General features: G+C 34.0%; 1 protein-coding gene across 2 annotated transcripts in view; it reads right to left on the bottom strand.

The window, feature by feature from the left end:
* Positions 1 to 5,460: 5,460 nt before the first annotated feature.
* The window catches only part of LOC131061296 (uncharacterized), a 66,719-nt gene continuing 46,886 nt past the window's right edge, over positions 5,461 to 25,293 (bottom strand). Inside the window, exon 3 of one of the 2 annotated variants that reach the window (XM_057994911.2) lies at positions 5,461 to 5,952. In XM_057994911.2, the coding sequence (XP_057850894.2) occupies positions 5,919 to 5,952 (34 nt within the window). In that variant the 3' untranslated portion in view covers positions 5,461 to 5,918. Of the gene's footprint in view, positions 5,953 to 7,972; positions 8,056 to 25,293 lie in introns of those variants that run through there. The other variant, XM_057994909.2, reaches the window with a different exon arrangement.

Here is a 25,293-nt window from a genome sequence, read left to right as displayed (position 1 = left end):
TCAGTCAAGACTAGGAGAAGGTGAGAAAGAAATAAGAATTAACATAAACTAGAAAGGGTGGCCAAAACCTGAGAGAGAAGTAGAAAGTGAAGGGGGGAGAGAGAGAGAGGGGTGTAGGTAAGTTGAGATCGATGCAATGAGGTATATGGTTTTTTCCTCATCGAAAATGCATTGTATAAAAAGATCCCTCATTTCTTCATCATCTATGGTAAACACAAATGCAAAAGCCTATAAAAATCAAGTGAGACTAGGAGAAGGTGACCAAGATATAAGAATCAAGGAAAACAAGAAAAAGTGACTAAAACTTTAGTCATATTCCAAGTAGTGGGGGAGAGAGGCAATGATGAAGAGTTATCTAGGTAGTGTGGGAAGGATATAGGGAGGGAGGTAGGGAGTGAGAGGGAGATGGAGAGAGAGAGAGAGAGAGGTGAGGGAGAGATTAGGGATTGGGAGGTCAAATAAAGGGGATGAGGATAGGTCTTGAGTGAGGGGAGAGAGAGAAGTATAGAGGGAAGGTAAGAGACAGACATACGTAATTTGGGAGGGATGAAGTGAGATATAGGTAGAGAGAGAGAACAAGGGGATCATCGATAAACATCTAAGTAGAGAGGGAAGAGGAGAGAGGGAGAAAAGGAGTGGAAGAGACAAGGATGGTAGGAGAGGAGGGAGGTTGGGAGGGGAGAGAGAGAGAGAGAGAGAGGGGTTGTTTAAAGGAGATGAGAAGAGGTGGTTATAGATAGACATAAGGTGGGAGGGAGAGAGATGCCAAGAGGGAGAGTGGGAAGGTAGGTTTATATAGGGATATGTCTGTATAGAGGTCATGGGTGAGGGGAGAGAGAGAGAATAGTACAAACAAAAGGGGAGAGAGATATACGAAAGGTGGGATGGATAAAGTGAGATATAGGTATCTGAGAAGGCACGAGGGGAGAGAGGTAGAGAAAAAAGGAAAGGGACAATAGGATAGTAAGAGAGGAGGGAGGGAGGGAGGGAGGGAGAGAGCTCAAGATAGAGGTATTGTGTAGGTAGAGAGAGAGAGAGAGAGAGAGAGAGAAAGAGACATAGAGATGGATAGATAGAGAGAGAGTTGGGTATGTATAGGTTTTAAGGTGGGAGGGCTATAAGGAAAGGTAGACTTGTAGAAAGAGGGAGAGAGTGTCCAAGAAGGAGATTATAAGAGGGATTGAGGGATACATTTATAATATTATATATATACATATATATATTATTTTAATATATATGTTATATATTAATATCATAGATTATATCATATTATATATATTAGTAATATAAAAATATTTATATATATTAAATAAAATATATATAATGTATATTAATATTAAAAGTTATATATGGGGATGACCCCACAATGAAATGGTTAGCTATGAGCCTCCTACATGGGATGTCTTGGGTTTGATTCTACTAGACTGGTTCTTAGAGGCTGTGACTTATCGAATATATATATGAGATTATAATATATTATAGACTAACAAATTAATTGTCAAAATATATAGTTGAAATGACAAATTATTATAATAAATAAACTAACAAACAATTAAAAAATGCACAAATTATTATAATAAATAAACTAATAAACAATTAATAAATGCACAAAGTAATGGATATTCATCCTTCTGACAAAATTTTGCAGCCTTGTGATTTTTTTCGAGATTTCTTTGAGATTTGAATTGGACATGCCAAAACTGGAAAGTCAAAAACAAAAACATGTTTAGAAGTTTTCCTTAGTTTTCTAGACTTCACTAATGTGGTTGATGACTTTTTTTATTCAAATTTGATGAATCGATAAAGGTTTATTAAAGAAATTATCAACTTTCCACCAATATAAATTATGCCTTAGTTTGAATTTAATAAATTATTATTATTTATTTTCTACGTGCATTATGATTAAAGTCTTAATTGGTAAGCAAATTGAAAAACATCTATAACTTTCAAATGATTTCACATTTTTTGAATCCAAAAGATGCACCACATTATATGCTTCACATACTATAGGATTTTAAAAAAATGAATTTCATAAAGTTTTGACCAAGTTATGGTGGTCAGACATACAAGTATTTTATATTTTAAAAAATTTCTAGTAAAAAATTCATAACTAATTATTTACTTGAAAAAATTACAAAAATTATGTGGCATATCCGAGCATGTGCACTCTACTTATATTTAAAGTTTCACAAAAAAAAAATGTTTTTCTTGTACTTAGGTTTGTCAAATGTACACTTGTTTTTTATCTTTTACTTGAAAATTTAGTACTACTACATTGAAATTTCAAATTTCCATCGAATAGATTCTTTTTTTTTTTAAAACTAGTAGCTTAGTAACTACTTTCAATTTGTTAAAAATTTTGTTCCCACGTATTTTTAAATTATGTTGATAACCTATTCAAATTTTTATGTCAAATTTCCTAACTATGTTTTTTTGAATTTTCATCGCTACTTAAGAGCCTGGTTTGGCCCCTCATGATCTTGCACATACCCATAAGTACAATCATAATTGATTGGTAAAATAACTTATTTCATTCTAGAACATATATGAATCTCTTCAAAACTTATCAAAATATTATTGATATAGTTTAAAAACTAGTAGGAAAATAATCATTAATTTACAAAATTTTAATTCTGGTTATTTAAAATAAGGTGTGTAACTATACCTTAGCATATCTATAAGTTTATCTTTTATGCATTTATAGATACAAATATAGTATCTATATTATTTTCTTCATCTATATATGTTGAAATAATTTCCACACATATTTGAGGATCCTTCAAGGTTACTATGAGCTCTAAAAACATTCATATTTGTCTAACTAGTTAAGATCTCAAAAATAACAATGCATATAATAAACCTTATATAATTATTACATCTTTCCTTTATCAAGGATAAATATTTATAAGATTGATTAGGATTTTCATTATGTCACCCTTTGTACCCTTGAACAAAGTTGAAAATCCATTAATGCCCCTCCATAGAAAAGCCACCCATCTATACATACAGTCAAAATACACCCTTTTGCAACACGTTGGCATATCTTTCTCATAAGATAAATAATCTCTAGTTAATTCTTGCATGTTTAACTCAATGTGAATCTCTCCTTACTCCAAATCTCTTTCCCTCGTGGTTCCAAGATTATGTCTTATGTAACAATCTAGCCAAGAATCATTCCCTACTTGACCTTCTTGTTCCTTCAATGGAAAACATGGTCAATTAGAACAAGGATACTTTGATTTTTATTCAAATATGCAATTCATGGATAATAAGATAGGTTTAGCTAGGTTTAGTCATATATACCTAAAAAATATTGCAATCATCGATTAATCAAGTAACCATTGCTACACCATATTCAAATTTAGTAACCCTTTCCAAAATATTATCAAGAGGGACCATATCAATTAAAAGAATTGGAAATAGTGTGAATAGTCAACAACATTCTTTAAATATTCATCTAAATTAGGATGATAGTAATTAGCAATCTATTTTGCATCTTGGAATTCAATTACAATAAGATTCATCCATTGTAATAGAAGATATATGAAATACATTATAAGATTTATAAATATTATACACAAAAAAGAGAGATGGATAAATTTGATGGATATTTTATGGATATTTGTATATATTAACATCAAATGTTTGATGGATAAATTTGATGTAGTGACTTACATAATCTTGCATCTACTTTTTCTCATGTAGACCATGTATTTTCTCTACTTCATCATCCATTTCCATGTATGATTCATGGAGAAATTGCAAACAAATTTGCATATATTGGAGAAGATGACCCATTATAGACAGATCCCAACTAAGTAGCACAAAATAAAATAAAATTAATTCATTTGTTAAAATAAAATGGTACTCAAATAATAATTATGATTATTCCGATACAAGGCTTCATAAATTATAAATAGAAAGCACTAGAATTACTTGCTCAAGGTTGTCTTGAAATGTACGATCTCATCAATGATTTCATAAATATTAGACATATCATCAATGATAGTAACCATGACATCCAATTTAACATATTCAACTCATGTTAGAGAGACTTCAAATTTATATTGATATAATCCACATACATATCCAAGATAATACTCCATATATCAATGTCAAAAAAAACTATGTTACTTTACACTTGATTCACTCCACCATCTACATATCACTACAAACACATTAATCCAATATAATTAATATTACTAGCAATCTAACATGGTATAATGAATTATTTTATTAGGTTGTCTTTTTATGAAAGGACGTAGATTTTTTTGTCACAAAATAGTTAAAATGATTCTATATTCTATATTCTATACTAATCTTCTCAAGACACTGTCATGGTCTTAATGTCCTTATCATACTCATGGATATTTTTCTCTTCGCATCAACAATCGATATTAGTGCAACCTTATCCCTTGCTCATTATCGAAATCAAGCTCTCACTAATAAAGGAATGTCTTTTTCTAATTAAATTCAATCACATGTAATCAAAAAATCCAACAATAACTATATGTTAAATAATCATATTTAAAGATCTAATAAAGTAAGATGATTAGTACAAATTTTATAAGATAAAATTAGAAGGTTAGAAGATCTTATGCCTTATTCATAATCTATCAAAAATAACATAATTAAGTGTAATGCCCACCAAAATACCCTAGAGAAATAAACATAAACTAACCACAAATAGATTTTTTTTGTCATCCACTAATGCAACATAATCATCTACCAAGCACATATCAAATACATCATCTTTTATCTACAATGATGCATAGATCATCGTGAACATAACCACATTGACATATAACGCAAGTGGAATTAATGATAACATAACAACTATCATCTCATTATAGAATTTCATTCCTATATCAATTCTCTAGGGTATCTCAACGTCACTACTTAATGACAACATCCTCATACTATCACATTTCCCATTAACCTCAATTTCTAAATTCATTTTTAAGCACCAAACCAAATGTTCCTAATTCCCATTCTTACATTAATCCTCTAACACATCATAAATTCATGTGACCATCTACTACAAATAGGACTAGGACCAATACTTAAGAATTGTAGTACATTTCATCTTAGGTAACGAAATACATGCTAATACAAGAATTATAACATGTACTAATCCTTCCTATGATAGGATTCCATTTAGAATTACATATCACATATATCTATCTCATGAACTTAAATGCAACAAGAACACATATATACTAATCCTTTCTTTATTCCAACATAGGATCTCAATCACTTATTGCATAATGAACATTCTACACAACTTATACAATGATTACATCTTTTTTTTTCACTACAGGATCATAATCCCTACTAATCTACTGGATCATATCTTATTACAACTTCACATTCTAATGCATAATAATACAAGGTATGAAATTACATAATCTCCTTTCACATTTACAAGTTCACCATGATATAATATCTCTATCTCAAATACATAGAAATCAGCTCCATAGATCATCTGCATAATGAAGGATCATAGAATCCATATCTACTCACGCTAGCATCCAATAAAGAACATCCCAATGGAACAAGGGATCAAACCACCCAACCATGTGGAACCAATTAGGAACCACCCCCCGTGCTAGGAGATGACACAAGGTTCCAACTAACACTAGTCTAGACCTAGGCTAGTACCTAACAACCAAAGGATAATACTCCACACATCATGTGGCTAAGGAAAAACCAATTATAAACATAAGGCCTACCCAAGAAACTATACATTTCTTTATTCATGAATATAAAAAGTATAGTGTCCCACACAAGCGGTGGGAGTAACTCATTTAATACATTATGAAAAGAAACTATACATTTACCAAAGAAAGCATATTAAAAGAGTAGAGGTCCATCATTGCCTGAATGACAAACCCCCAAGGTTGTGTTGTTGCTTCTCTTCATGCTCTTTCTGCTATGTTGCTCCAAAAGTGTCTGCAAGGGATGAAAAAGTGGTGTTAGAGCTCAGAATTCCTAATTAGTTCATGTGTAACATCGAAAAATGCATAATTGCTTTCATAAGGCATCAAATCAGTTATGCAGTTACCACATGTATCAAAGAAAAGAAAAGAGTCATCATCAATATCCATTAGAATCTAAATTTCATTATTTCATCTAACATGTTTGTTTACTATGCAGGTATAGGTTTGATGATCATTACTAAAATGCTTTACAATTTCGCGTTGATATTAAGGTATAGCACGTGGAGTAAAATGAGGCTCCCACAAGGGTTGAGCCCAACATGCTATCATTTTATTTTGTGTTTAAACAGAGGCAAGTGCACATCATCCATACCATGGTAGTCCAATCAATCAACTATATATCACCTAGGATGGTGAATTGATGAACTCTTTGTCATAATCAATACATAAGTGCTCAATGAGATTACAATGATATGGATGATGCAGTGAAAAGAAAAGAAAGTAAACATCATCAACATCTTCTATCCACAAGGCACCAAAATCTTTGAAGATTGCACTCTATCAATGAAGGCTTTTAAAATAATAAAATACAAAAAGATCAAAGCACAATGAGGCTTCAAAATAGTGAATACACAAAGGTGTAAAAGCCAATAGTAGTCCATGATATGACATGTAATGCTTCAAGAATAGACATAAATGCAAGCTCTATGATTCAAGAGCTTTGTAGGTTTAGATACAGAGCAACACCAAGTGTATAAGACAAAGAGGAACCATATTGATAGAAAAGACAAAGTACAGTGGTAGAGATGAGCAAATTTGGACTTTGGACTATCAAAGGTCTTTGGTGTCATCCAAAATGAGTTTGAGAAACTCGGGATAAATAAAGATAGTGAAGTGTTACAGCCATTTCATTATAAGTTGCAGTTATTTGTAATGAGTTGGCACAAAGTTGTTAATACAGTGAATATATTTCATATTCACACTAAAACAGAGTAGTCAAGGGATTCTTTTGTAGAAAAAGTATGGCAAAGAATCACAAAGCCAATATGACTACCGTAGACCCAAGCATAACAACTTGATGCCATATCTTGGCAATAGAACACAATCATATTGAAATATGAAAGTATATTGTTGTCAAGGTTTCATGGAAGAATACAGTAAATAGTAGTGTATACACCTAAAAATTGGCTATGAGCAATTAAATAAATATTTTATATTTATTTAATAATTATTCTTCTATTAAATAGTTAATTTGAAAAGATTAATTTATTTAATTCATTTTATGTCTTTCTATTAATTAATATTTTATTAATTAATTCATCTATCCTATTCTTCTAATTAATTAAATATCTAATATTTAATTATCCTTTTAGCCAATTTAGTTAAATATCTAATATTTAATAGTTATTCTCCTATCCTATAGTCTCAAATATTAAATAATTCCTAAATTATTTAATCCCTTTTCCAACTCACCCTCCATCTCCACTTCATCTTCCCTTTGCCAACTCATCCATCATGTGGCTAAGGAAATTATTATTTCTTAAATATTAATTCATGATTTATGTCCAACTTCCAAACTTAATGAAAATTGTGTACATACACATATTTCATAACCGTATCTTATATTCTCTCTAACACCCTCTACATCTTAGGAAGGACTTGAGTCCACTTGTCCTATCATGCCTAAATTTCCTCCAACCATCCCTAGATTCCCTCAGTTAGCAACCCAGTCAAGGTGAGATGAGTGACACTTGTCTTCTCCTTCCCCCTTTCTCTCAACCTTCACCTTTGCTCACAACCATTCAAATTTGTAGATCTGATCAGGACCGTTGATCCGAGCCACATCATCTTATCCTCTCAAAGTCTATAAAATCTAGAGCTTTAGTTGAGAGAGTTAGTCTTCAAAATAGTTTTCAATCAATCATATGCATCCATGAGTTTTTGAAGCAATTAGCAAATAGAAAATATCATTTTAGCAATATAATCATATAACATAATCATTTAAGCATAATCATGTAGCATTTGCATATCATAGCATCAGTTAACTACAAGTTATCAGTCCATTCTTTATATGCCATCTTGGAAGCCAACAATGCATTGTCTGAGAGCACACCATCTGCAACCAGGAACACTGGAGTTAGGACACAATGAGACATAAATCATGAAGGTAAAATAATGTTTTATTTTAAGTATTTCATGTAGTTTCATTGGTTGAATTTGGATTTCCTGTAGCATTTCCATTGGTATTTTGTGAAACTAACTTATTGCAGGTAACATTCTGAGGATGAAATTCAAGCTCACACAAGTAGCATATAGAAAAGAAGCATCATAAAAATCATAGATGCTGATATTATAAAGTGATCTCAGAATAGTGACAAGTGCAAATAAGTGATAGTGTATCAAAGAATACAGTCCATAGAGTAGCATAAGGAACACAATTAATTAACTCACCAAAGATCTTAGTGGTTTTGGTCATAGGTGTAGTAAAAAATTTTGAGAGATGTGGCAGCACATAGTAGTAAATATTATGGAAAAGTAAGAATGTTTCAGGACTCTCAAAATAGTCATAAAATCTTAGAATTTCAGTCACAGAGATACCAATGTTATGAAAAGCAGCCAGTGTCTTTGGACTAAATATAGGTATACATAGTAAATAGTGAACAAGAATGGAGTGATGACACCATTGTAGCATCAATGCAGCAATGTTGATGCACAACATAAGAGATAGAGACTATAAAGTCACTGTAAAAGGCAGTTACAACAATCTTTTAAAACATGGCGAATTTGTGCAATAAGCAGTCATTGAGACTTTTAGCAGTGGCCAAGATCTAGGAAATAATATGTACAAAGATAAGGCACACTTGCACTTACAATAGGACAATCATATAGATCTAGAACAGATAATAAGATTATCAATGGCAGTCATATATGATGTTGATGTAGTTAGCACAACAAGAATCTTAGCCATCTTGTTTTTTAATGGTCCTAGATCAAATAAATATATGTAGAGCAGAGATGCATAAGTGTAATGGAAGCCTTCAAAAGAGAAGCCAAAGCACATGAAATGAGCAATGAGCCTAGATCAGTAAGAGAGTGCATTGAAGACCAAATAGTGGTGTAGAGGAAGGAGCCACCGTTGAGCTTGTAAAGCTCCTTCAAAATAAAAATAAAAAGTGCAAGGGTTTCAAGACATGGCCTGCCTTATGGCCTTAAAATGCAACATGAAAATTGAAACGAGTAACAATGTAGAGAGTTTGCAAGTCACGGCCTTCATAATGGCTTTAAACCATGAATTTTCTCCAAAAACCAGCGATAAATCTTCCTATGCAGTCAAAGGATTTTTTACTATAATAATAACAACCTTTCAAATACAAACCAAAATATAAAAAGGATTCTCATGTCATTATCATCTTGAGATCAAAATGGAGTTCAAATTGAACACATAGAAAGAAAATCACACAAGCAGCAATGTCAATATCATTGACATTTCAATCAAAGTAGATGTATAGTAAAATTCATCAAGTAAATGCTCAGAATCGAGTTGTTTTTTATATGGAGAAAGATATTAACCATGGTGGCCTGAGTATTGCATTCAAACTTTTCCAGAAAACCTACCAAAATATTCCAAAAGACTTCCATTTGAACCCTTAGGATGTGAAATTCTTCATGGCAGTGCCTCAAACAACAGAGAGAGCAAAGAAAAAATGTGTTGAATGAATGGTTTTTCCTTATGTTAGGGTTTCATTTACCCTAAAGTATTCAACCATTGCATAGGCATTTTTTCCTTTCTTTTAAAAATTTTCCTTCCTCAACTAATTCCCCCATAAGATATAGGGGTGATTGTAAATGTTTTTCATCTCTTTCATGTAAGTAATATTCATTACGTGATTTATAATTTGTCACTTAATGAGCATTAACAATGTAATTAATATTTATTAAGTGATAAATTTTAAATCACTTAATAAATATTACTTATGGAGTATATAATAATATGAACTTAAGTATAAATGAAATAAGAAAGATATTTATTAAAGTGAATTAATAAATCACTTTATTAGATATTTTTCTTATTCACATTTATTGAGAAGTCAAGAGATATTATTGCATTTATGAGGGAGAGTCAACCATATAGGGGTGGTTATATCGGTGGGAAAACATGTGGAGGGAATACATGCCTAGTTGAATCAATTCAGGGAGCATTTAATGCATTTTTAAGAGCCTTTATGATAAAGGGTGATGAGGCTTGACTTTTTTCTCACGCACATGCCTTTTTAGAGTTGTTTAGGGACCTAAAAAATAGACTTTTTGAGTATGCACGACCAAAAGGAGGTGGAGTCCTATTTTCATACACTGCTTTGGGAAAGCATAAATATCTCCCAAGTTTTCATTATTGGAGTTAATTCTTGCTAGTTCACTTCTTGCAACCTATAATTTATAGAGTTATTTTTGCAAAAATTGAGGAGCTTGTAACTTAGTTTGTCAAAGTTTGACAACACTGTAACACTTTCTTGACAGTAATACAGGATTTGCCTACTCATATTTATTGATATTGTGTGTTTGGTGAATGACATAGGTTCATGTGATTATTTTTTGTCCTTGTGATTGTGTCTCTATTAATACCTTTATACAGAAATGTATACTTATTTGCAGGTTATAAGTTGTGGCAATGGTATAATCAGTCTTAAGTTGTGAGAGTCTTTTTCCTCTTAGGATTGTGATTATTTAGCCTTCTTGTAAATTGTTGATGCAAATATTATGAATATATAATTTGTGAAAGAATATCCTTTTGTTACTGATTATTCTGTGTGTTAGTCAGTTGTCCAAAATTTTAAATTATCAATTTGGTGTATCACCTTAGGTTTAGGGTTTCAGTTTCATGTTCTCCTTCTTACTCTTTCCTCTGAAAAAATTAGATTTAAGTGGTATTTAGGTGAAGTACCTAGAGGAAGCCAACCTTCTCCAGAGGTTCATTCTCACTATAGGTTACCCACAACCTGAGAATGTTCCCATGTATCACTAGATTGCTAAGTTTACTCAGCAGGGTGTGAATCTAGATGATAACAATACCATAGATAAAGAAGAATTAATTGCTCATTCATGCAACATTTAGTTTTGCATTTAATGACCTTAGATTTTATCATATCAACTTGTATGCAATTTCCTTCAAATTATCTCAATTGACATCATTTGCCAACTTATCAAAAAAATGGTGTCAATCAGATTGTACAATATGCCTTCAAATCTTTCAAAATCTCTTTTTGGCAATGATGACACATTTCATAATCATCATTTATTTTATTAAATGTGCCAATTTACCACTCGTGATATGAAATATGTCATTTCACAAATAATTACCTCAACACTTATCCCCATTCAACATTTGATTGACACTTGGCACGTTTAGACTAATATGACTAAGATCCCTACAAATTTAGAAAATAATACCTTAATAAATGTTCACCTTCGAATATTGTGCTTAGAGATAGCTGAAATTGATGGAGGATTTGTTGGAAGCATGCATTGATGTGTCGTTGTGGTTGTCATTGATGTCAAACTTGTTGTTCCGAATTGGTCCAGAATGTCTGTGGTGCAGAGTTATCTTGTTGTGTTGTTGATGTTGCAGTTGTTCTATTGGTTGTTCTGGAAGTGTTTAGATCCAAAATCTATTATTGATGTTGAGTGTTGTTGTTATCTTCATTGGATATAGTTTTGGTTTATGCCTATGATGATTTTGTGGTCTAGAAACATCTTTGTGTTCTTCGAGTGTTGTGGCACTAATCGTTGTTGGTTGTAAGATTCTATGTTAGACACATCCTTAGGTCCGGATATGATTTGTGGAAGCATGTTTAATATGTTATGGGTCTCACCATAGTGTGTGGAGATCTAGATGAAGATGAAGAAAATTTTGTGAGAAAATTGCAGCGAGACACTATAAAATACAAAGGTAAGTTACCTTTGAAATGTTTTTCTTGTGGTAGAATTGGACATTATGCTTCTAATTGCACTTATAGAGAATACTATAAGAGATCGGATGTTGATGAGAAGAACAAGTTTAAGAGACACAATTTTAATATAAGAGAGAAGAAGGGATTATGTTTTATTGAAGAGAATGCATCAGAAGATGAAGTTGATGATGATTCAAATGAAGAATCCTTGTTTCTAGCAATTGAGGATAAGGAAAATGTTTTGGAGAAACCGAAAGAAGAGAAATTAGTTAAGACTGCATTGCATGCTAAAATAGCATTGAGTACATAGATTATACACTCTAGATGTTCAAATCATATGACCAGTGATAAAGACGGGTTTATTAAGCTCAAGAAGTATGATGGAGGATCAATGAAGTTTGTTGGAGAAGATGGTGTAGCTATTCGAGGTATTGGAAGTGTTTCTATTGATGGTAAGCATAATACTGATGATGTTTATTATGTTGAAGGATTAAGACACAGTTTGTTAAGTGTTATTCAAATGTGTATTAAAGGATATGAAGTGTTGTTTAGTGGCATTGGATGTGTGATCAGAAACGAGAAGACTAGTGAAAGAGTTACAAAAGGAGTTAGAACAAGTGGAAATGTATATTATATCAAGGATAGAAAGGAGAATAAGTGTTTTCTAGTGCAAAAGGTTGAGATTGTTCTAGTTGTTCCAAAGAAGACAAGTGATCCAAAAGAAAGCAAAGAGAAGGAAACAAATGATGATGATGATGAAGAAGAAGAAGAAGAAGAAGAAGATAATTTAGAGAAAGGTAATGGAAGAAGAACTAAATCAGATTTTGAAAACAAGACTTGGGAGTTGGTACCTAGACTGGTGGACAAGAATGTAATAGGAACTAAGTGGGTATTCAGGTATAAGTTAAATGAGAAAGGATAAGTGACAAGGAATAAAACAAGGCTGGTATGTAAAGGATATTCTCAAGTGGAAGGTGTAGACTTTCAAGAAATTTTTTCTTTGGTAGTAAGGATGGAAGCTATTTGTATGTTTCTTGCATTGTTTGCTTACAAGAACTTTGAAGTTTATCAAATGGATGTCAAATCATCTTTTTTGAATGGAGATTTAGAAGAAGAATTTTACATTAAGCAACCAAATGGATTTAGATTGACAAAAGATCTGGATATGGTATGCAGACTAAAGAAGGCATTGTATGGACTTAAACAGACACCTAGAGCCTGGTATACAAGATTGGACAAGTATTTGCTTCAACAAAATTTTAGAAAAGGTACAACAAATAGTAATCTAAATTATTTCAATATTGATGCAAATAAGTTGTTAATTGTTATAGTTTATGTAAAGAATTTGCTAAGAAAGTGCGAATTTTTTTTTGAAATGCCAATGATTGGTGAGTTATATTTATTTCTTGGGTTGCAAGTTATTCAATCAGAAGATGGAATTTTTATTTTTCAGAGCAAGTATGTGAAGGAATTGTTGAATAAGTTTGGTTTTGATAATTGCAAACTGGTTACAAATCCTTTAATCATTGGATGCAAGTTGAGAAAAAATGATGAGTCTCCGGAGGTTGAACAAAAGAAGTATAGGTCAATGATTAGTGGATTGTTGTATTTGACTTCATCCAAACCAGATATCATGCAGGTTGTTTGTCTGGTAGCTAGATTTCAGGCAAATCCGAAGGTGACACATGAGCAAGTTGTAAAGAGAATTTTTGGATACTTGAAAGGTACTATAGATTATGGACTTTGGTATAAAAAGGGTGAATATCTTATGTTAAAAGCCTATACTGATACAAATTGGGATGGAAGTGTTGATAACCGTAAGAGTACTAGTGGTGGTGCATTCTTTTTACGAGATAGATTGGTCTCTTGGTTCAGTAAGCAACAAGATTCAGTTTCCCTATCTACTACTAAAATAGAGTATATTGGAGCGACATCTTGTTGTGCTCAGGTAATGTAGATGAAACAAAATCTTAAGGATATCAAGTTAACATATGACAAAGCAATTCATATTATGTGTGACAATACAAGAGCAATAAACATTTCAAAGAATCCTTTTATGAATTCAAGAACAAAACATATTTCAATCAAATATCATTTTTTAAGGGAGAAAGTTACTAAGAAGGAAGTTCAATTGGAATAGATTTCTATGAAGGAGAAAGTTTCAGATATTTTCACTAAGGCATTGGCAAATGATACATTTGAGATTCTTCGGGAGAAGATTGCCCCTCCTTCTTCTAGATAGGTGCATTATGGGGATGCATCTTCCCAGGGGGAGCTTTCATGCCTATTTCTTTTCCAAGATTGATGTTGTGACTTCTCTCAGGGGGGATTAGTGGTGTGTGCAATGTTGCTATGACCTTTTTCCTTGATGGAAAAGGGAGAGAGATTGATAAAGTTTGATATGTTGGGGAGGGATTGAGAAAGTTTGATCTTTGGAGAAGAGATTGAGTTAACAATTTGAATATTGAGATTGGTAGAGATAGTGCAGAAATGTGATGTATATTTTTGGAGAGATATTGTGCAGTATTATTCTTCTTTGAGGTGTAGGTGTCATCAAGTGGTGTCATGAATGAAAAAGGGGGAGATTGTTGGAAGAATGCATTGAGGTGTTGTTGTGGTTTTCATTGATGTCAAACTTGTTATTTTGGATTGGTCTCGAATGTTTGTGGTGGAGAGTTATCTTTCTATGTTGTTGATGTTGCAGTTATTCTATTGGTTGTTCTGGAAGTGTTTGGGTCCAAAATCTATTGATATTGTTGATTATTGTTATTATCTTCATTGGATATAGTTTTGGCATTATGGATATGATGGTTATGTGGTCTGAAAACATCTATGTCTTCTCTGAGTGTTGTGGCATTGATCATTATTGGTTATGAGATTCTATGTTATACCTATCCTTAGGTTTGAATATGAGTTGTGAAAGTGTGTTTGATATGGTATGGATCTCAGCGTAGTGTGTGGAGATCTAAATTTGAGTTATGTACATTTGAGAGTATGTTCTTGACCATTACTTACTTATATGGATGTGTAACATGTGGATATGTTGTTGGTTATGTTTCGGTGATTATAGATCAATGAATTGATCTTTGGAAGTTGTGTTTTGGTCCCCTCTTTCTCCTAGAGTGGATCACTGTGTGTACTTTTGGTTTGAAAAGTGTATTTTTATTCAAACTGACTTGGTTTATGCTTTGATGATCTATCTTGTATATAAGGATGTGTACGATTGAGTTGTGACAGAGGTGAGGAAGGAAAGTGTGATGAATATAGATGCAAGGATAATCACCGAGGTTCGGTAAAGAGAAGAAGAAGAGTTGTGTTTGAATTATGCAAGTTGTGCTAAGACTATGACAAAGGTTTGAAACAGAGTGTTGGCAATTGAGATCAGAGTTGTGTATGTTGATGATGGTCACTTGATGCAAAGTTCAAGGATGACTTCATGATCAAGAGATCCTTCTTTCCATATCACTTTTGTATCTTGCCTTGAGTGCAATTAGCTTCAGGTTTTGCAAGTCCTCTTTGTATCTTGCCCCACAAAAATTTAGCCTTGGTGTGCAAGTCCAGAGAAGTTATCTCTTTTTGTAATCTGATATACATAGTGGATATATTTTGTGGGTAGGTGCTCACCGTGGTTTTTCCCTGTTTGGGTTTTCCATGTATAAATCCTGGTGTTCTTTTTTTGGATGTGTGTTGTTGATTAATTTTTTATTTTGCATTTAATTTTTATGTTGGACTAGTTCACCCCCCTCTTGGTTTTGCCTTGGGTTCAATGAGATTTTGTTGGCATGTGTCAAGGCACAACTGGACTGTACACATATCATGTTTTAACTTGTAGTTACCTAGAGTTCCTTTCACCATCACATTCACCCATAGTTACATTTCATCTTGGCACCTGAAGCTACTTGGAGTTAACTTTTGAATTAAACTCAACTACAACAGCTTTTTCAACTAGATTATGGAATTACTTGAAACTATCCAACCTGAAGTATTTGCTAGAAGTAGCTTGGAGCACCTAGGGCAAATATTTTCATCAACCTTTTCTAAAAGATTTATTTTGTCAAGAGCCACCTAGAGAAACTTGAAGTTTTAATGATCCATAAGAGAGGCTACCAATTACTTATTTTTCAACCTACTCTTTTGGCATGAACCACCATTTCTAATTTTCATCTCACCCTTGAGATTAACCACCATTACTGTTTTTCAATCAGATCCTTTTTTTGGAAGGTAGATCACCATTTCTAGTTTTCAATTTACCTTCTTTATTCATCGCTTGCTTGAAAAGGCCTAGGGAGAAAAAAAATTACTAAGTGGGGAAAAAACCTCCATGTTAAAGTGCTTTAATCAAGACTAAATTTCTATTGTAAATTCTTCCTTTGATGCTAGTTTATGATGTAACTTGAGTGGATGTCCATTCACCAAAAAAAAAAAAAAATCTTCATCAATTAGTATCAGTTGTGCAACATCATTGTCAAAGACGTTGAATTTCATGTAGTCCTAGCCATCTAGTGTACAGTTTTTCTTGGAATTCCTGAAACCTTGAATCAAACAATAGGGACCAATCTCCAAAAGTAAACTATTTTTGGCTGATGTTTCTATCATATCATTTTTTTCTCTACTTTTGAATCAGCTCTATATAGAGTGCTTCCAATCTCATTTAGTTCGATCTATTTAGATGAGAAATTCTAGTCTTCTAAGCTTCTAATAAGTCTATTCCTACCTCTTGAGTTGTTCTCAAGGTTTCTATCTCAAATTCTATAGGAAGTACTAGGGTCTTCCCATGTACCATCTCATGAGATGTGAAGTTAGTAATGGTTTTCCATGTGATTTTATAAGCCCATACTACCTCAATCAATTTGTTTGCCTAGTCTAGTCTTTTTGCTAGAACTATTTTTGTAAGACTGTTCTTGAAATCTTTGTTAGTGACCTCAACTTAGATGATAAGGAGAAGACTTCTTGTGTATGATCTGGTATTGTTGAATAAATGTCTGTAATATCATGAACATGAATTGTGGTCCTTGGTTTGAAACAAGAATACATGGGGCTCCAAAACACTATAAAATGTGTTTGAACATAAAATTTGATACTTCCTCCTAATGAGCTAATAGAAGTGCCTTGACCTCTACCCACTTGGTGACATAGTCAATGCATACCAAAATATAGTGGTTCCCTCTAGATGGAGGATTTATTGGGTCCAAAAAATAAGTTCCCCATTTCTTGAATAGCTCCAATGAAATTTGGGGTTCAAGAGGCATTTTTGAAATTGGAGTTGTTCTTCCCATCCTCTAGCACTGGTCACAATGCTTCACATAATGAGATATATCCTTAGTCAGGGTTGGCCAATAATAACTAGCCTCGAGGATCTTATGGACTATTCTAATTGAAGAGTAATGGCCTCCATATGGTCCATCAAGACATGACCTAAGAGTATCAAAAATATTAATTTCCTGCACACATCTTAGCATATGGTCAAGGCAATATTTGAACAACATTTCATAAATACACTTAAACCTACAAATTTCATAAATTAATCTTTTATTTTGATGAGAGTTAAAGTGAGAAGGAATCTTCCCCATTACCAAATAATTTTCCATATCAATGAACCATGGTGAATCAATGGAAATTGCAAATAGATGTTCATCTGGAAATGTACCCTTAATTGGTTCATCATTACCTTGCAAAACTATTCTACAAATAAAATTAGCCACTACATTATCTTTACCTAGCTTTTCTATTATGGTAATACCAAATTCTCGAAGTAATAATAAACACTTTATGATATGTCCTCCCACAACAACTTTATTCATCAAATATTTGATGGTTGCATGGTTAGTATGTACAAAGCTTTTATATCTAGTAATATAGTCTCTAAATTTATTAATGGCAAAAACAACTACCAAAAATTCCTTCTCTATTGTGGTGTGGTTTTTTTCAACTGGGTTGAGGGTTTTACTAATATAATAAATAGCATGCATTGCTCCTAATTCATCCTTTTGTCGAAGCACAACTCCAATAGCAAGATTTGAGGCATCCATATATAAATGAAAAGGTTATCCCCATTCCATTCCTTTTATTATTGGAGAAGTGAATAATTCCAATTTAATTCCTTCAAAAGACTCTTGACACTAACTAGTCCAATCAAATTTGGAATCCTTTTTTAGAAGAGTAAGCAAAGGTCTTGCAGTTTTACTAAAACCTTCAATAATATCCTGCATGACATAAGAAGCTTCTCACATCAATCTGATTCTTAGGTATGTGAATTTGTTGAATAATTTCCACTTTCTTTGGATCCACTTTAATCCCTTTGTTTGATATGTGGTGGCCCAAAAAAATCCCTTCAGTCATTATAATCAAACCTTTCTTGTGATTCAAAGACAATTGATGCTCCTTACATCTTTTCAGGACATTATCCAAACTTTCCAAAGCTTCTTCAAATTATTTCCCATGGATGGTAAAGTAATCCATATAAACTTCTACACAAGTATTTGTCAAGTCTACAAATACAACTAGAATAGCTCTTTGAAATTTTGTGGGAGCATTACAGAGGCCAAAGGGAAAAACTATGTAGGCATAAGTTTCCCATGGGCATGTAAAATTGGTTTTGTCTTGATTCTCCAAAGCGACTTGGATTTGATTGTATCCACTAAAACCATCCAAGAAAGAGAAGTAACTACTTCCCACAAGGCTATTAAAAACTTGATCAATGAATGGTAAGGAAAAGTGATATATTTTAGTGGCTTTATTAAATTCTTAAAATCTAAACAAACTCTCCAATTCCCATTCTTTTTTGGTACCATCGCCAATGGGGAAATCCACTGGCTACCAGAGATGGGGAAAATAACTTGGAGTAAATTATCAATCTACTTTTTCATAAAATATTTAAAAAATGGATTAATTATTCTTTGTGGTTGCCTCATAGGTTTAAAATCCTTAGTGTAAATATGGTGTGTACAAATGTTAGGCTGAATTCCCCTCATGTCCTTGTATTCCCATGAAAATGCCTCTATATTACTCTCCAATGCTTCCTTCAAATATTTCTCTTGCTCGAATGATAAAGATGCATTGATAAATAATGGTTTGTCTCCTTTCAATTCAATTTTCTTAACCACATCCTATATATCAGATGGATCACCAATCAATGTGTTTAATGGACAAGGATGTGGTAACAACTCATGAAGGATAGGCTAATGTTGCAAATCTTTAGAATCATCCAGAGTACCATATTTTACAACATCTTCTTGAGGCAAGGATTGTTCAAACATTTTTCCTCCATCTTCCTGGCCTATGTACTCTTAGTAGTCATGTTGTATTGATGTTACCATTTCCAATTAAACAATCTCATCCTCCTCTGCATACATTTAATCGTTAACCCAAAACTAGTTTCCCAATGGAAAATAAGGTCTTGGAGGAGGATCAAGCAAAAGTTATTTTTGTTTAAATCCATCAAAAATGGTCATATTTCCAAAATGGTAGTCTATGAGGGTAACAACAGTCACAAGCCATGGTCTTCCTAAATAATGGGATAACAAGATTTCTTATTTTTTCTCTTAATTACAAGGAAATCCACAGGATAATCCCATGTATCAATAGTAACCATTTTTAGCGTCATAAATTATGATCGGTCTAATTTACACCTCATGTTTGTGCTCCCACTATAGCAGGTTCGATTTGACACTATTATCCAACTTTAATATCATGTACACCCTTTGGTGGGTCCTACTATCATATACCATCCCCCTAGTTGCTTATTTTGGTCCTATTTGTAGGACCAAGGCATCCAAAAATACCCTAGTCCATTTCAAAGGGGCCCCAATTTGAATGAAATGGGATAGGTGTTATATCTCCCCAACAACATTTGATTCTCGAGGCTACACATGACCATTGGAGGTTGTCCTAATCGGTGATTTACCTAGGGAACCCTATATAAAGACATCCTAGATCAATTCATTTTAGATCTACGAAGAAATAGAAGGACATCTATTGTATCATTTGTGCATCTGTGAATTATTCATCATCAAGCAGTTTTAGAAATTCAAGGTTGCATATTCGTCATTCAAGAATTGTGGAGCAAAGTCATATTAATCTTCATGCAAGAATCTGTATGTGATTAGGTTTTTTCATGTCCATGTGTTTGTCATGCCATTGCATTTAACATTTGTGATCACATTCAAAGAGAATCGTATCATCATCAACAATTACATATTTGAGGTTTATATCCTTAACATTGATGGTATGATGAAAGAATAAGTATCTGGTCAACTACCGAGAGGGGGGGGGGGTGAATCAGTAGATAGAAAAACTAATAATAAACTTCACCAATCAATCTCTCAAAGGAAACTTATAATAATAACTCTGTCAAGATAAAAACTCATAAGATAAACCGGTTGTCTATTACAACAAATTAATAGTAAACAACTTCTTAATATCTCAATACTTCCGGTTATCATGCCTTATCAAAAATAGTTAAGTAGTTAAGTAAATCAACCATGAAAACATAACCAGAAAAACATTCACCACTTGACAAAAATATTTTTGATGTAGAAACCCAAATAGGTAAAAACCACAGTGAGATGAGACTCACAAGATAATATCTGAACTCTTCTGAAGTTCGCCTTGTTAGGAGCCTAGCATGTTAAAGCTTTACAAAAAGTCCTATTAAGAACTGATCATGTTAGGAATCACCCTGTATAGGGATTGACTACAAATGCCTTGTTAGAAGCAATACCTTGTAAGGAGTAACCTCAGTAGAGGATTTAAAAATCCAATCTAATAGACCACCTTGTTAGGGGATTTGAATAGCACCAAACTTGTTAGAACTTACTCAGTTAGGGGATTTCAATTGTGCTGTGATTGTTAGAAAATAATAGGAGTTTACTGATCTATCTGAATAGCACTACACTTGCTTGATTAGATCCATTTCATGCTCCTATCTGCCTTTACTCAAACTACAAATACATCATTTGGTTCGGCAACCACACACTCAACTAAACTGTGTCTATCTCTTTGCCAACTCTCTTAGAACTAAACAACTTCATCGACCTTAAATACAAATCAAGTAGGTTGGTAACACAACAAAAGCCTAACTCTCATCAAGATTACAAACAAATTCGGTTCAAGTATGACCGTTGGATTACATAGCAATCTTTGCACACCAATCAAGAAAACCTTGATCTCTCCTTCATCACTGCTTCATTGAACTTAGTAACTCATCACGTGCTTTGCATTAGATGCAATACAATTGCTCATTCCCTAGACAAAAACCATTACAACAACTCGCCAAACTATCTTGGAGTTGTCTTCATACAATAATCATGTGTGTCATCATCATTACCGCTCATCATCAGATCATAAACCAATATAACTAGTTCACCAAACTTAATCAATTAGGGTTTATCAAAAATAATAGGTAGGGTTTACCGATTACAACAATAGATATGGTTTACACCGGTTACCGGTTCTCCTCACAAATTCTTCCTATCGGTTACAATAATAATATTACAACAATATCAGCAATATCATTACCAGTTTAATTAACATCAACGACAACATAACATATCATTAATGTAATCATCATGCAAATGCCAACAATCTCCCCCTTTGGCATCGATGGCAATACAAATATCAATAACATTGACTGTTGTGTGATTGTGAATAGGAATTTTGGTTTACATTACCAAGTATTCACCATGCTCACTATATCTTCAGCTTGTCGTTGGTTCTCCTTCCCATAATCACATAATTCTTCTCCCCTATGACAACAATGCCAAATTGAAAGTAAAACATGTAATGTCAAATTTCACTATGTATCATCAACAATCTGCAACGTGATGCTCCCCTTGTGGAATACATCCACTTTTACACCAATCCTCCTATAAAATTCTGCAATTAGCTCCAGGACTGATGTATTCTACATCATACTTAATTGACTTCATGAAGAGGGACAACCCCTAACTGACATCTAAGATACTCAAAAGTAGTCTTAGGCAGAGGTTTAGTAAAAATATATGCAAGCTACTCCTTGGTAGAAACATGCTCCAAGATAACATCTTTACACTGAACTTTTTCCCTCAAGAAATGATACTTCAATTCAATATGCTTGGTTCGTGCGTGCAAAATAAGGTTCTTGGAAATATTTATGGCACTTGTGTTATCACATAAAATCTTTATAGGTTCTGAAATATTCATCTTAAAAACTTCCAAAATGTGCCTCATCCATATAGCTTGTGTGAAATTCATGTATTCTGCAATGTACTCAGCTTCAGCAGTAGATTGTGAGGTACAACTCTGCTTCTTACTACTCCATGAAACAAGCCTTCCTCCAAGAAAAAATGCTCCACCGGTTGTGCTTTTCCAGTCATCAACATTTCCTGCCTAGTCTGCATCTGTGTACACCTTCAAGTCAAAATTTCCTCCATATGGATACCATAACCCATAATCAACAGTGTCTTTCAAGTATCTAAAAATTCTTTTTGTTTCTATCAGATGTGTTTCCTTAGGATTCTTCTGAAATCTAGCAACTATTATAGGAGTTGAGAAAATACAACACCACAGGAGCTTAAAGATCTTCTGCAAGCCGAATAACCTGTTACAAGGAGAAGCAATGAAGCAAAATCTGAAGAACATACAAAACACAGAGAATATGCTCAAAAAGAGAGAGCTCAATATTCACAAAAATATGTAATGTGATTCTTACAATGAAAAGAAAGAACTCAACCTTTAATAGGTCAAGAAACCCTAAAAAGGTAAAACCTAGGTTTGCACATAATAATTAAAACAATTAATTATATGCACCTAAAGTTAGCTTAAGTGTAAAAAGAGATAAAGGGAACTTAAATAATTAAACAAGGAATGTTTAATTAATCAAGTAAATACCCGAATACTCTAACACCCCCCCTTAAGCTAGACTTAGGGAGAAGCTAAAACCTAGAACAACTACTGAAAGCATGAAAGATGGGTCCCGGCAACAAGGCCTGATCAGGTACCCAAATACAATGAAATCTCTATGAACTGGAGAAATAGAGAAAACCACATGGGAACAAAACTCTACTCCAAAAAGAGATGGAAAATAATATCACTGAAGCATGAAGACCTTGCAAACTCTGCCGAAGAATAACTGCTGATCTGAAGAACATCCACTGAACTAGAACATGACCAGGTAGAGAAGACTGTAATCTGCATGAGTGCCCTCAAATGACACTACTCGAATCAGGAGGCAAACAAGGCAAAACAACTGAAATCGAAGATACAGATGGCATGAGAAACCAAAGCTTGAAGAGCTGATCAATCGAACCACGGAAGCAATAGAACCAACAGGATAAACCTCCCCATAATGCGAAAGTGGGAGAGGGACAGGAACACTGAAAAGGATAGCCAAAAACAACTGCATGACGAAGAACCAAGAACATCAAAGGTGCTGAGACACATCATCATGAGGAGAATGTCGTGGAAGGAACACTCACTTGACAAAGGAAGATGGCAAACAAAGGCAAACATCAACCCCCTCATGGCACTTGATCAACAGTGCATGTACAAAAAGACACAAGATATGCAAGATTCCAAGTAAACAATGCATGATGGCACTTTATCTCAGTGCGTTTGCATATATACAATGCTACAATGATAAGAAGACTGGAAATAGAAACGAGAACCAAAACAGAGACACCCTACTCAGAAAAGAGATCCCAGGACCTGAAACAACCACGATATCCACCAGAGGGCTCAAAAGCAAAAAACTGAATAAAATATGCATGGAGCAGAATCTGGAAAAAAAAACTCATATTTCTGGAAAGTACACAGAACACGCTTTCCGAAAATATAAAGTTTTTGAAAAACAGAGGTCGGATGCTCATTTTACGTCTCCCGGAGTGCAAAAAATAGATCCAGGAAAAAAATTCCACCACCACGAGGTCCGCCTCGGAATCACCTTTCCAACGCCTATTCATTCACCAAAATTTGACTCTGGATGCACGATCTATGCCCAAAAAAAAACCAACCCCCTCTAAAAAAGACTAGAGAGGAGGGGTTGGTGGTGCTCCGGGCGGAGGTGGGGCTTGGGCCAGGCGGAGGTGTTGCTGGGGCGGAGCGGCGCAACGGGCGGGTGGAGGTGGTGCAGCCTGGTGGAGCGGAGCGCAGTTGGGCGGAGGTGGCTCGCCGGAGCGGTGGCAGGGTCTTGCCGGAGCGTCGCCGGAGCGGACAACGATTGGCGGAAACGGACAACGGCCGGCGGAAAAAGAAAGCCGGGGACCTGCAGCGGCCGGTGGGGACTGGAGACCGGGCCGGCGGCGGCCGGAGAAGGATGGAGGGGCCGCTGGCAGGGGCCGGACTGACAGGTCTGACAGGCCTGTCAGTCCGGTACCCTGCGGTACCCACAAAAAATGTGCCCCCAAAAAATTTTTTTTTACCTCTCCTTTTTTTTTTTCACCTTTTTTTTTTTTTCAAAAGAAAATTTCGGCCTGCATGCCGTAAAAAGGCAAAAAATAATTTTTTTTTCAATTTTTTTTTCTCGATCTGCGTGCCAGGGCCGTACGGCCTGGATCGGAGAAAAAAAATAGCTCCCAGAGGCTCAGGAACCAAAATAGGTCAAATTTTATATGACCATAGGGGTTTTCGGGCCTTCTGAGCACGATGGTGAGGTCCGTTTAGGCCCAAAGTGCTCAGAAAAAAAAACTCAAACCCTAGGTACACAAAAAATTCCTGAAACCCCAGATCTGCTTCCAAAGCCAAAAATCTCAAAACAAGAACAGGCAGCTACAGATCTGGCTCTGATACCATATAGGAGTTGAGAAAATACAACACCACAGGAGCTTAAAGATCTTCTGCAAGCCGAATAACCTGTTACAAGGAGAAGCAATGAAGCAAAATCTGAAGAACATACAAAACACAAAGAATATGCTCAAAAAGAGAGAGCTCAATATTCACAAAAATATGTAATGTGATTCTTACAATGAAAAGAAAGAACTCAACCTTTAATAGGTCAAGAAACCCTAAAAAGGTAAAACCTAGGTTTGCACATAATAATTAAAACAATTAATTATATGCACCTAAAGTTAGCTTAAGTGTAAAAAGAGATAAAGGGAACTTAAATAATTAAACAAGGAATGTTTAATTAATCAAGTAAATACCCGAATACTCTAACAACTATGCCAACTGCATGAGCTATGTCTGGTCTGATGTGAACAACGTAGTGCAATTTTCCAATCATTGACCTATATTCCTTCTCATCAATAGATTTGGACTCATCTTCCTTAGACAACTTACAACCTATAACCATAGGTGTTTCACCTAGTTTACAGCCACTCATGTCAAATGTCTTCAAGACCTCTTCCACATACTTAGACTATGTTATCAAAATACCATTTTTCATTTGATGTATTTGCAAGCCTATGAAATTTTTTATTTCCCCCACTAAAGACATT

Source organism: Cryptomeria japonica, chromosome 11 (genome assembly GCF_030272615.1).
Source record: "Cryptomeria japonica chromosome 11, Sugi_1.0, whole genome shotgun sequence".
NCBI lineage: Eukaryota > Viridiplantae > Streptophyta > Pinopsida > Cupressales > Cupressaceae > Cryptomeria > Cryptomeria japonica.
The sequence above is the reverse complement of the archived record's forward strand: the minus strand, read 5'-3'. Positions and strand labels throughout refer to the sequence as shown.